This window comes from Bison bison, unplaced genomic scaffold (assembly GCF_000754665.1).
Source record: "Bison bison bison isolate TAMUID 2011002044 unplaced genomic scaffold, Bison_UMD1.0 scf7180017864227, whole genome shotgun sequence".
In the NCBI taxonomy this organism is placed as follows: Eukaryota; Metazoa; Chordata; class Mammalia; order Artiodactyla; family Bovidae; genus Bison; species Bison bison.
The window spans coordinates 3,292,373-3,305,124 of record NW_011494799.1 but is presented as its reverse complement, the minus strand read 5'-3'; the positions used below and the strand labels follow the sequence as shown (position 1 = coordinate 3,305,124).

General features: G+C 40.8%; 1 protein-coding gene across 1 annotated transcript in view; it reads left to right on the top strand.

Annotated features, from left to right (window-relative positions):
• MCTP2 (multiple C2 domains, transmembrane 2) overlaps positions 1 to 3,054 on the top strand; it is a 265,399-nt gene extending 262,345 nt beyond the window's left edge. The window contains 1 exon segment of the mRNA XM_010845889.1: positions 1,739 to 3,054. Within this exon segment, the coding sequence (XP_010844191.1) occupies positions 1,739 to 1,807 (69 nt within the window). The 3' untranslated portion in view covers positions 1,808 to 3,054.
• The last annotated feature ends 9,698 nt before the right edge of the window (positions 3,055 to 12,752 follow it).

Sequence of the window (12,752 nt, the reverse complement as noted above, 5' to 3'; positions counted from 1 at the left end):
AAGAGGAGTATTCTTTTGATCCTTCTTTGCCCCATTATCTCTCCCGGGCCTCCCCCCTCTCCCCTCCTGTCTGAAGACTTAAGAGATGCTGAGGACAGAGCTCCCACTTACTCTAGTACACATAAAGGCAGAGACGGCGTGCGATAATTTGAGATTAATCAGAAGCATTACTCACGGGTGATGGTCCCTTAGTCCCGTTTCTGTGGATATGTAGAGATGAAGCAAGACAACAGCACCAGAAAGTCTGTAGAGCAGCCTCATTCAGGCATCAGGCTGGTGGTAACCCAGAGGAGGGGAGGGCAGGCACAGGTATAGATCTTTCTAGTAGAGAACAGAGGTCATAGAATAGGTAGTTGGGGAGACAGTGGCATGAAATACCATCAGGACAATCAAAGAGGCGATCTGTTATTATGTGAGAGAATCAAACATCAATTCCATCCTCAGGCTGCAGTACCATAATTCATTTCCCAGCACCTCTGGGTGGAGTGCAGAGATGTAGGGTTGACAGGCCTCGGAGAGTTTCTTTCCCCTTTATTAAAATAGACTCTGTGTTGCTTTTTTTATTTTTTTTCCTTTAACCATTTAATGATATAATTATCTATTAAAATATATTAATATGAATTTACTGGTTAACATTACATTACAGGATTGTGAAATAGGAACTTGGCCCCTGTTTGTTGTGCCTTGAAGATTGACAGGCATATCATCCCCTGGGGGACCTTCACAAAACAGCTCTAAGGAAAGCATGCCTTTTTCACGTATCTGCTTTCCACCAAGCTCAGCTTATGTGATGGGGTAGGATGTCCTTGGGGAATTTGGCACAAATACTCAAAATAGTGAGCACATGTGGTCTGTGATACAATACTTTACACAAAGCCATTCCACAGTCAGCCTATCCGAGCCCGCACACCAAAGCCATGTGATTGCAACGTAGCCTCACTTGGGTCACACCGTGTGTTTGTGCCTGCATCCTTGAAGAAAGGAAGTTCCCAGCAAGGCCCCCCTAAGGGCTGTCTATGCACAGTTTGGGGACCAGCCCTCAGCGAGGTCATCCAGTTGGCGTTGGCATGAAGACTGAGGATACAACAAAAGAGCATTCGAGGGAAGCGCCCAGGAAGCTAGTGAGATCTGCGTGTATCTCCAAGAACACTTGCTATTAACACAATAGGCAGTTTGCCACTGGGGACTCCCCACGTGCACATGTTTGTCGCAGATGTTTTAGCCATTATACTGTAAATGAAATCCATTTTTAAGAGAAATCTTTATTAGTCTGGGGCTGGTATCCATTTCAACATTCTTTCCCTCTCTGGCAAAAGAAATGGATATAATTGGCAGAAGTTTTTTCTCCCCAAGATTTTAGATACTTTTAAATGAATAATTTGTAGTAAGTTGCTGTATCATATACTAAGATAAACATTCCCAAGGGGCCGTTATCAACCCCTTTCCTGGTCGAACACGGGCACACAGAGAACTGAAATCTAGCAGTGCCCTGAGAGCAGGTAGAAACCCATGCATCTCATTAGAAAAATCTGCTTTTAATATTTTGGTTTCAAGAAATGATGCATGACTCTTCAAATCCTTCCTGCAATTAATCCCTCCATGTTCCTGTGTTTAGAAAATGATTCATTACCTTTGAACCTTCCTTCCTTTGCTGTGCGGTGTCCTCGGGGAGCCATTAACACGCTGTGGTGAGCTAGGGTTACCTACCCGCCAGCGTCACGTCTGTCTGTTTTCACAGGTGCAGTACGCGGAGCTGAAGCCGGGCAGTAGCCAGAGCCCTGTTCGGAAGAAGCGCGGCGCGCTCTAGGACACACCCTGACTCTGGACACCAGCAGCCGACGGCGTGCTGGACTGACGAGACCGGTGTTCTCTGCCGTTCGGTGGTAGCCGTGGTGTCTTTCTGAAACGCGTGCCGTGTTGAGCCCTGTCTTTACCTTCCCCGTCTTCATGGCATAGATGCACGTGCCCATGGGCACATCCGTGTGCAGGGGTAATCAACTTTGCATCTGGAGTCAGCCCAGTGAAAGGAAACACTCCAGAGGCTGTAAAAGACTAACATCCCTTCTTCTAACAGGAGACTAAAGCAAGCTTCCAGGGGTCTCAGCACCCTCCTTAAGAACAGCCAGGATGCCACTTGGATGCAAGCGTGACTTTGAACTTGTTTTCACATCTCTAACAGTTTCGCATCAAGATTCAGTTACATTCGCTCGCACCCCCATCCTCCTTTCAGATGATTGCTTTTTTTTTTCCCCCTCTGAGTTAACAAGTCCTTGATAGCCACCATCTATCCAAATAATGTATATTATAAATAGATTTTTTTTTTAATTATTACCTGGATCATCCCAGTTCTTTGGGGATCTTTCAGCCATAACAAGTAAAGACCTAGATGTAAAATTTCAGTAAGCTGCTTGGTGCTGGATGCCAGCCTGCCTCCTGGTCCACTGCTGGCAATGGATGCTCTAGAAAGTTCGGAGAGATCATTCGCCCAAAACGTGAAGGACTCAGTGAAAACATTTGGGTGCTTCAAATAGCCATTTCTTCTGATGTTACTTTTTGCTTATTTCCCAAATGTAATCTCAGTAGTATAGCTTGAGAAAGAGGGGGAGGGGGTGAATGAGTGAATTCTGAGAGTATTTAGAAAGATAGACTGAGGAGCAAGGGACCAGTGAACGTGGCTGCTGATCTGAATGAATCACTTGCCTGCACTTTTAAGAAAGTAAAAATGCTGTAGCAATCCACGTGGATCTTTTGTTCCTAAGCAAAATAAGCTACACATAATAAAAACATGTATCTCAGAACCCCATTCCTAGAAAGGTACAATCCCCAAAGTCTTTTTGAGTATACACTTTACCATTTCGCTGTAACCTCCTCCAAGTAAATATCCCAGTTTTTGTGCATATATAAAATGAATGCAAATATCTTTCTGTTCAAATGATATTTAAGCTGTAAAGACTATATTTTGTTGACACATACTTTGTATGTGCAGTTTTATATGTATATATCTATAAATATATGTATTGTAAAGAAAAATTGAAGTAAAAAGATCCGATTCAATAGTGAGTTTTACTGTGTGTTTTTTTTTTTTTTTTCTCTCTCTCTCTCTGGGTTGTAATTTAATAATCTTCAAACAAAATGTTTATGAAAAATGCCAAAGATTCTAAACCTTATCATCCCGTGTCTGTTTTTCTTCATATTCTATCTTCCTGGGTTGCTTTCTCGCTGAGCCAGATTTCTGCATGATTTGATTTACTTCAAGTTAATGAAGCTGGCTGAAAAAGAACCTTGCAGAAATTATAAAAGCTCCAGTAAATCTCTGAGTTGTACATACAATAGATATCCAAGAACCTCTTTTGTGAAACCAGTTACTCAATCTTCTGTGTAAACAATGCCTCATTGTCTCACTCCCAACTACCACCCAGTGTATCACAGTCTGTCATTTTGTAATGACCTAAGTCAGACGTTTTTAAACAGACACGTGAGATCTGATCAGTCATTTGAATGAAAACTTTCAGCAGCAAAATAACCCCTTATTTATTCAAAAGTGGAACCAATACTTTATTGTTGCTCTTTTCTATAGAATCTCAAAATGAAATAATTCGCCCGAAAAGAAGGCGTCATTAGTTAGACTTATTTCTTCTGTAGTCCGATTGGAATTTTCAGCATTGAGTTTAGGACACAAATAGCAGCTGAGATGCAAAAGCAAGGACAGAATCAACCTTTAATAACTTTGTATGGAAAACAATTGTTAATTGATTAAGTAGTAATGGGATGCTAAAAATGAATGTTATCTGCAAGTGAAATGTTAAGATTCATACAAGTAGTCAAATGACATATGAAAGATTTGGGGATGCTTTGTAGATAAGATTTATGGGTTATGGTTTCATCATGTGATAATTAAACATAATTTAGTAGGAATGTTGAAAGCCCAACCAAACTCTCCTGGTTCTCTTCTCAAGCCCATTGAGAAGCTCGAGCTCACAAGCCCATCCCCTGCCCTGCCTGGATGTCTTAACGGGCATCTCTTCCTCATCAGGTCAGGAATTTAGCATTATTCATGTGTTCAGGACCCCGAACGCCACAACCTCCTACTAGCTTTGTTATTTCCGTTACTGGCACAGGCATCCTATAGGTTGGGAGGCCCCTTGTTACTGAGATCTAAGTTGTATTCGACTCTTTTGCAAGCCCATGGACCATAACCCTCCAGGCTCTGCTGCCCATGGGTTTTCCCAGGCAAGAATACTGGAGTGGGTTGCCATTTCCTTCTCCAGGGCATCTTTCTTGGCATCTTTTTTTTTTCAGTCCTCATGCGTTTTTCCTGTTTCCCAACCTATACAATCTGGTAGATCTAGTGTTGGCAAGTTATCTTGTCCATTTCTGATCACAACCACCCAAGCCTCTGCCCAATCTGAGGCCTCTGTAAGCTCTCACAAGTCAAGGTAACTGTGCCAATTACTTTACGCCAGGTCAGTCTTCATTCAGACTAGTATTTTCCCTTGAAATACTTTCTCCCAGTTTCTATCGGATTAATTCTACCTGCCTTCAAAACATTCAAAAGTCCCGTGCCCACATATGCTTTATTATTAGTTTCTTGGCTGTGTTAGAGGGCACCGTTCTTGTTCACACCCCCTCGTCTTACGTGTTTCTGGCATCTGCTGTATTCTGCCATGACTCCTAATTACCAGGGACCTTAACTCCTGCCTTCCTCTACTGGGTAGCCCATCCTACCTGGCACCTAATAGACACTTAGAAAATACATGATTAACAGATCAGGTTATAGAGACCTATTGTTTCTCTGCCTTTTCATGTGTGATTCTCAGGGGGCTGAGCTGGATAATTTAGTGTGGTCTATCCCAGGAAATAATTTCTTGCATTAAGTACACAGCTTAGAGTATGACATTATTTATAAACTCTGGCTGTGTTAATTATAAGCTTTTAAATTAAGTAATGTCTTATATTTGGAGAAGTCCTTACCTCCGTGTCAATGGGAAATATAATGTTTATTTGTAGATGAATCAAAGCTCTCTTGGTTCTCTTCTTAAGCTCAATTTTTGACTCATCATTGAACAAACATATTGAATGCTGATGATACACTTGAATGGAACAGAGAACCTTCCCTTAGTAGAGCCAGACATTAAACGGATATTTTTAAGCAGTATCATGGCATTACATTCTCAGATTCAACTTTTAAGAAGAGCATTCTGGCTGTAGTGGGTACATTAGTAAATATGAATGCCCAGAGAAGTGCCAGTTGCAGGGCTGTGTATAAGCTGATGGTACGCTGGACTTTCAAATGACAGTACCAGAAAAAGAAAAATACATAAGTGAAATTGGAGAGAAGAGATTAAAGTGAGCAGGATTTCACAGTTTCTTGACTATGGGGTGAGGGAGAGAGTAGGTAGATAAGGATGGTGCTTGGTCCTCTTGTCTCTGGATCTAAGAAGATGGTCTTGCCTTTGACCAAGAAAGAATTACAAGAGCAGCCAGGGAAGGAACTGCAGGAGCCCAGTGCTAGACAGTGTTGAATTTGAGATGCTTGAGAAGCCTCCAAATGGCAATGTCTAAGGGGTGACTGGATACATGAAAATGAACCTAAAAGAAGAAATGCATGGTACTTGAGGTACATTTAAGGACCAGCAGTCATAGAAAATGAAGTTACATGCTTCAGGAGATTGAACTCAACACTCATAGTCACATATATATAATCTTTAGTTAGCAAAGACTGTAAATAGAATAGAATTAAATAGGTAAGCAGTGAGCACATTGTCATTGAATATGAGGTGAGAACATGTTTCCAGAAAGCAGACGTGGTCCATAGTGCTGAATACCACTGAGATCCTGTAGGTTGAGGACAGAATAATGAGCTTAAAATGACGTGGTAGTTGAGAGGACCTTGGCAATGAGTCATTTCAGTGGAGTAGTAGGAGGAGATACCAGATAGGGATTAACATGTGTGGATGTCTGGATATGGAGACTGAATGGAGGTAACTCTGAAAGTTTCACTGCAAGAAAGGGAGAGAGAATAGAGATTGGGAATGAAAGAAAGTTTACAGGAAGACTGTAATAAGAAAAAAAATTGCATGTGTCATGAACTTAGTGTATATGCATCAGCTACAAAAAATTCCTCATGAGCACGAGATGAAGTTGATTATGTTGTTGCTTAGTTGCTAAATTGTGTCCGACTCCTTTGCGGCCCCATGACGGTAGCCCACCAGGCTCTTCTATCCATGGGATTTCCCAGCCAAGAATACTGGAGTGGGTTGCCATTTCCTTCTGCAGGGGATCTTCTCAACCCATGATCAAACCTGTATCACCTGCATTGGCAGGTGGGTTCTTTGCCATCGAGACTGGGAAGCCTTGAAGTTGACTATGCTATGCTATGCTAAGTCACTTCAGTCGTGACCGACTCTGTGTGACCCCATAGATGGCAGCCCACCAGGCTTCCCCGTCCCTGGGATTCTCCAGGCAAGAACACTGGAGTGGGTTGCCATTTCCTTCTCCAATACTTGAAAGTGAAAAGTGAAAGTGAAGTTGCTCAGTCGTGTCCGACTCTTAGCGACCCCATGGACTGCAGCCCACCAGGCTCCTCCATCCATGGGATTTTCCAGGGAAGAGTACTGGAGTGGGGTGCCATTGCCTTCTCCGAAGTTGACTATATTCATTATTTAAAATTATGTTCTGTCAAAACCCACCTCTTCTTTATGTAGTATTCAGTTCAGTTCAGTCGCTCAGTCATGTCCGGTTCTTTGCGACCCCATGAATCACAGCATGCCAGGCCTCCCTGTCCATCACCAACTCCCGGAGTTCACTCAGACTCACGTCCATCAAGTCGGTGATGCCATCCAGCCATCTCATCCTCTGTCATCCCCTTCTTCTGTCCTCAATCCCTCACAGCATCAGAGTCTTTTCCAACGGGTCAACTCTTTGCATGAGGTGGCCAAAGTACTGGAGTTTCAGCTTTAGCATCATTCCTTCCAAAGAACACCCAGGACTGATCACCTTCAGAATGGACTGGTTGGATCTCCTTGCAGTCCAAGGGACTCTCAAGAGTCTTCTCCAACACCACAGTTCAAAACAAGCATCAATTCTTCGGTGCTCAGCTTTCTTCACAGTCCAACTCTCACATCCAAGCAATACTACTGAAAAAACCATAGCCTTGACTAGACAGGCCTTTGTTGGCAAAGTAATATCTCTGCTTTTCAATATGCTATCTAGGTTGGTCATAACTTTCCTTCCAAGAAGTAAGCGTCTTTTAATTTCATGGCTGCAGTCACCATCTGCTGTGATTTTGGAGCCCCCAGAAATAGTCTGACACTGTTTCCCCATCTATTTCCCATGAAGTGATGGGACCAGATGCCATGATCTTAGTTTTCTGAATATGGAGCTTTTAAGCCATTAATCTAGCTCTTATAGCAAAAAAATGGCTGAAAAATTGAAATAGAATATTCTCTGAAAATATTATGAGTAGTCAATTGATAATTGAGTAGAAGTCAAGGGTGACTTCTAAAGAATGGCTTAAAGCACATCACCTCTTTATATAGGTCTCCTTGTATAAAACCTGCCGTTCTGTTCTGGCATTTTAATGTAATGATTTACATGGGGAAAATGGATGGTCAAGCACATCGGAATTGTTAACATTTTATAGCACTTATCAACTGCCAGATACTTTCTAAGTGCTTTAGATGTAATAGCCCATTTAATAATTTTTAAAAAGCAACTACTATATGCTTCTAAATACTTACTTTAAAAAAAAAAACACCACCAATCTTCTGTAAACTGTTTTAGAAAATAACAAAAAAGATTACACTTTTCTACACATTTTATGAGGCTGATATACTCGTCATCCCCTAACACAAGATGATACAAGAATGGAAAATGACCAAAATCCCTTATGTACATAAATGTAAAATTGTGCAAGATATATAGGCCTTTTACACTGAAAAAAAAATTGAGGGGTGGAAGATAAATGAAGGGATTCATGGGTTAAAAGTTCAATATATTAAGATGTCAATAGATTGAATATAAGCCTGATAAATATTAGAAAAAAAAATTTTTTGCAGGAATTAACCCACTGACTACAAAATGTATATAGAAATGTGAGAGTTCAAGAATATTCAAAGCAATCTTACAGGTAATAACTCTAGCAGATGTCCAGATGTATTACAAAGCCATTGTAACTAGGACAATGTGGTGTTGGCACAAAGGTAGACAAGTAGATCAAAGTAGAAAAGACGAGAAGTAGACCCACACATATCTGGTAACCTGTGACCTAATTTATGTCAAAGGTAACATATTTGCAGTGTGTAGGGAAAAGACCTTTTTGAAAAATGATACTGGGTCATTTTAGCTTCCATGTGGATAAAATGAATCTTGATCTCTCCCTTATACAATTTATAAGAATCAATTCCATATGAGTTTGCAGATCCAAAGTGAGTGAAGTCGCTCAGTCATGTCCAACTCTTTGCAACCCCATGGACTATAGCCTACCAGGCTCCTCTGTCCATGGGATTTTCCAGGCAGAAATACTGGAGTGGGTTGCCATTTCCTTCTCCAGGGGATCTTCCCAACACAGGGATTGAACCCGGGTCTCCCACATTGTAGGCAGACACTTTATCATCTGAGCCAAAAGTGGATGGCAAAATAAAGATTTCAGAAAAAGATGTAGGAAAGTATTTTCACATCTAGGTGATATGCAAAAATTTCTTCAACTGGAGATGAGATGCTAATCATAAAGGGAAAATACTGTTAAACTGTTGATCATTACAATTAATCTTTTCCTCAAAAAATGTGATTGAGTGCAAAGATAAGCCACAAAGTGGGAGGAGATGTGCAAACTCTACCTGTAATCTGACAAAGGATTCTTGTCCAGAGCACATAAAGATCTGCAATGAAAAGGCAGATAACCCAGTAGAAAAATGGGCAAGAGGCTTGAACAGGTACTGTGTAAATGAGCCTATCTAAATGCCAGCAAATATAGAGAGAGGTGCTCAACATCATTAGTTATTAGACAAGTGCAAATTGAAATCACAAAATGATACAAGTGCACATAGAATAACTAAAATGGAAAAGTCAATATTAAGTGTTGTTAAGAATGTGAAAAAAATTCTCATACTTGCTGGTGGATGGAAAAGTCAACTGGTACAACTACTTTGGAAAACCATTTGGGAGTATCTATTAAAGCTAACTGTATGCGTACCCTATGACCTTTCCCCCAGTTTTGCTCTTAGGTGTACAACCAGTAGACATGTGCCTGTTAATAAAAGACATGCCTTAAATACTCATAGCAGCAGTATTTATATAATTCCAAAGTAAAAACAGTCTGCAGACATACATATGTAGTCTATATGTATGTATAAATATATATACACGCATATGCAATCTCTGAATTGATCGTAGTCTGTGACTGACTCTACATGGAATACATAGATAAATGAAATAAATAATAATGTTACATGCAACAACATAGATAAATTTCACATTTTGTTGAGCAAAACAAGACACACGCACAGACAAAAGCAACGTATGATTTCATTTATATGACGTTCAAAAACAGGGAAAATACATTCTGTGGTGTTAGAAGTCAGAAAGCTATGGGCATAGTGACTGAATGGACTCCTGGAATGATGCTACTGGTCAGTTGCTTTGCTTTGAGCTCTCGTTACATGAACTTTTTGTTCATTTTGTGAAATTCCCTGAGCTATAACCTATGACTAATGTAATTTCCTACATGTTTCCTAAAAAGAAAAGAAAAACAATGGAGCATGACAATTTTATCCCTAATTTACAATGAAAAAAGCTGAGGCCAATCACTGTTAAAATATTTTAAACATAAAAAGAACCTATTCCAATGAACCTTTAAAATTGTTTAAGAGTTGAGAGTCCTTTTGAACAATAAACCCAAAGAAGACAAAGATTATTCTACCTAATCTTTTTGCTTTTGAATATTCAATTTCACCTTAAATCAACCATCAATTTTTTTTTGAATCTTTATAAACAGGAGTACTAAGAACGGCTTCTAACTGATCATATGCTGAATCATTAAAAAGTCGCTTTACACGAGCAAGTTTAGTTCAGTCCGGTTCAGTCGCTCAGTCGTGTCTGACTCTTTGCGACCCCATGAATCGCAGCACGCCAGGCCTCCCTGTCCATCACCAACTCCCAGAGTTCACTCAGACTCATGTCCATCGAGTCGGTAAGCAAACTGACCCATGAAACTGCAGGATCCTGTGTTCCCCAAATTTTAACCTCTTTACAGCTTGTACTCAGGTTCCTTGAGCCTGGCATCCTAGGACATCTCTTATATGAATCATTCATTTTTCTTCCTCTTTTATATATTAAAGCTTATGAGAAAAAAGATGATGGAATTTTTTTTTTTTTTTGGTTCCATAGGAAGGCTACGTGTCTTCTCTCCCATAGGAAGAAAGAGAGATGAATGATTGACAGATATATATAGAAGATAGAAATCAATAATACAGTTGAGAGTGTGTGTATACACATATATATGCACATATGTGTGTGTGTGTATATATATATAGTTGAAATGGAAAACTGTACCTTCTTTGCTCAATAGTTGGAGGCCTACAAATTAAACTCACCTAACAGATTTACAAGAGAAAGAACAGAATTTAACCATGTGTGCACAAAAGGCAGATCACAAAGAAATGTGTCTCAAAGTGGGCAGTTAGAGTCTGGGCTTAAGACATAAAGAAGAGACTTGAGGGAGAGGGTGGGATGACTTGAGAAAATAGCATTGAAACATATGCATTATCATATGTAAAATAGACAGACAGTGGGAATTTGCTATATGATGCAGGGAGCTCAAATCTGGCGCTCTGTGACAACCTAGAGGGGTGGGAGGGAGGGAGGGGACATGTGGGGCTGATTCTAGTTGATGCATGGCAGAAATCAACACAATCTTGTAAAGCTATTATCCTCCAATTAAAAATAAATTTTAAAATAAATTAAGAAAATATGAAAAGAAAAAAAATTGGGGGCTTAAACACCATCTTAAGGGGTGAAGGGAAGGAGGAGAAAGGCATGTAAAATGGGAAGGTAAATGACTTGTTAGAGGGGGGAAGAAGGGATAGTACATGGAAAACTAGTGACTTTTAGGAAAAATAGATGGGTCCTCAGTAGAAGAGAGGGATGGGAGACAGGATGGTTTTGGGACAATGTCTCTCTAGGTGTCTTCCCGTTGTCCCTGGTGATAAGAGTCTACCTTCCTATGTTACTCTTGGGCTGCTGCTGCTAAGTCGCTTCAGTCGTGTCCGACTCTGTGCAACCCCATAGACGGCAGCCCACCAGGCTCCCCCGTCCCTGGGATTCTCCAGGCAAGAACACTGGAGTGGGTTGCCATTTCCTTCTCCAATGCATGGAAGTGAAAAGTGAAAGTGAAAATTGAAAGTGAAGTCGCTCAGTCATGTCCGACCCTCACCGACACCATGGACTGCAGCCTACCAGGCTCCTCTGTCCATGGGATTTTCCAGGCAAGAGTACTGGAGTAGGTGGGTTGCCATTGCCTTCTCTGTACTCTTGGGCTGAATTTAAAAGAATTCAGTTCTTTGTGGGAGTCTCTGCTTTTAGTCAGATAAAGGAGTTCAGGAAAAAATTTCATCTGTTGATTTTCAAATGCTCTCAGCTCAAAATAATTTGTGTGTCACAATTGTATATTCTGGACTCCTTCAATATGTATGTACGTACACACATATAGTCACACTTATTTGTGAAATTTTACATATCTCTAAAAATTGACCCAAAGATTCCAATTAAGAATCCAAGAATCGTGTTTTCGGGCAAAATATTGGAAGTTTGTCTCTTGCTTGGTTTGAAACCTCAGGGTGCAGCAGTGTTTTTCTAGGAGCCCAAAATCAGTAGCTTGCTCGTTGCCAGAATCCGACTCATTCACTTCTGATCCAGGGAAATGTTTTATAGGCTGAAAAATCCTAAAATTTCAATTGGTTTTCCATTCATTTAATTTATTACAACAGCACGCTTCTATCACCCATGTATTTTCGTTATTAGATCAAAACAACTGGTTGGAAAAGTGAAAACACATGACATCATTTGTTTGCCTGCATAATAAACAGCTGCCCTAACTGACTCAGTGTGCACCTGCCCGGCAAAGGCTGGAGGTGAGTTTCCTTCTGTTTGGGCATTTTTATCCCCAGAAGGCCCACGCAACTTAGAGAAGCAGTCCAGCGAGGAAGAGTTAACAGAACAGTGGGACATTCCTGGCACACTGAAGAGAGACCACAGACTTTTTTTTTCATTCGAGGCATGAATCACCTATATGCTATTTACATTGCATGTGGGGCTGCACCCAGCATGGAAGTTGCTAGACGAGAATCTGGTATAACAAGTGGGGAGCACCGCCTCTGATGGGAGAAAGGGTTGGACATGAATGGTCAGGGACAGGTGCTTTAGTCCGGCAACACCATCACATCTGGACGGAGCTGAGCTTACTTGGGGAGAGTACACAGGTTCCTGTCGTCTCAAACTCCGAAAGTTTTGCCCTTGCCTATGTTTACTGACACCTTTTGGCACAGCAACTTTTACCCCAATCAAGTGTTACCTGCCTTATGACTCACTTGGAAAAAATACCTTATCATATAAAAATTACTATTTCTTCTTTTTCATATCGTCTGTACTATATACACCTCCTTTGGTGGCCCAGAAGATGAAGTGTCTGTCTGCAATGTGGGAGACCTGGGTTCAATCCCCAGGCTAGGAAGATCCCCTGGAGAAGGAAATGGCAA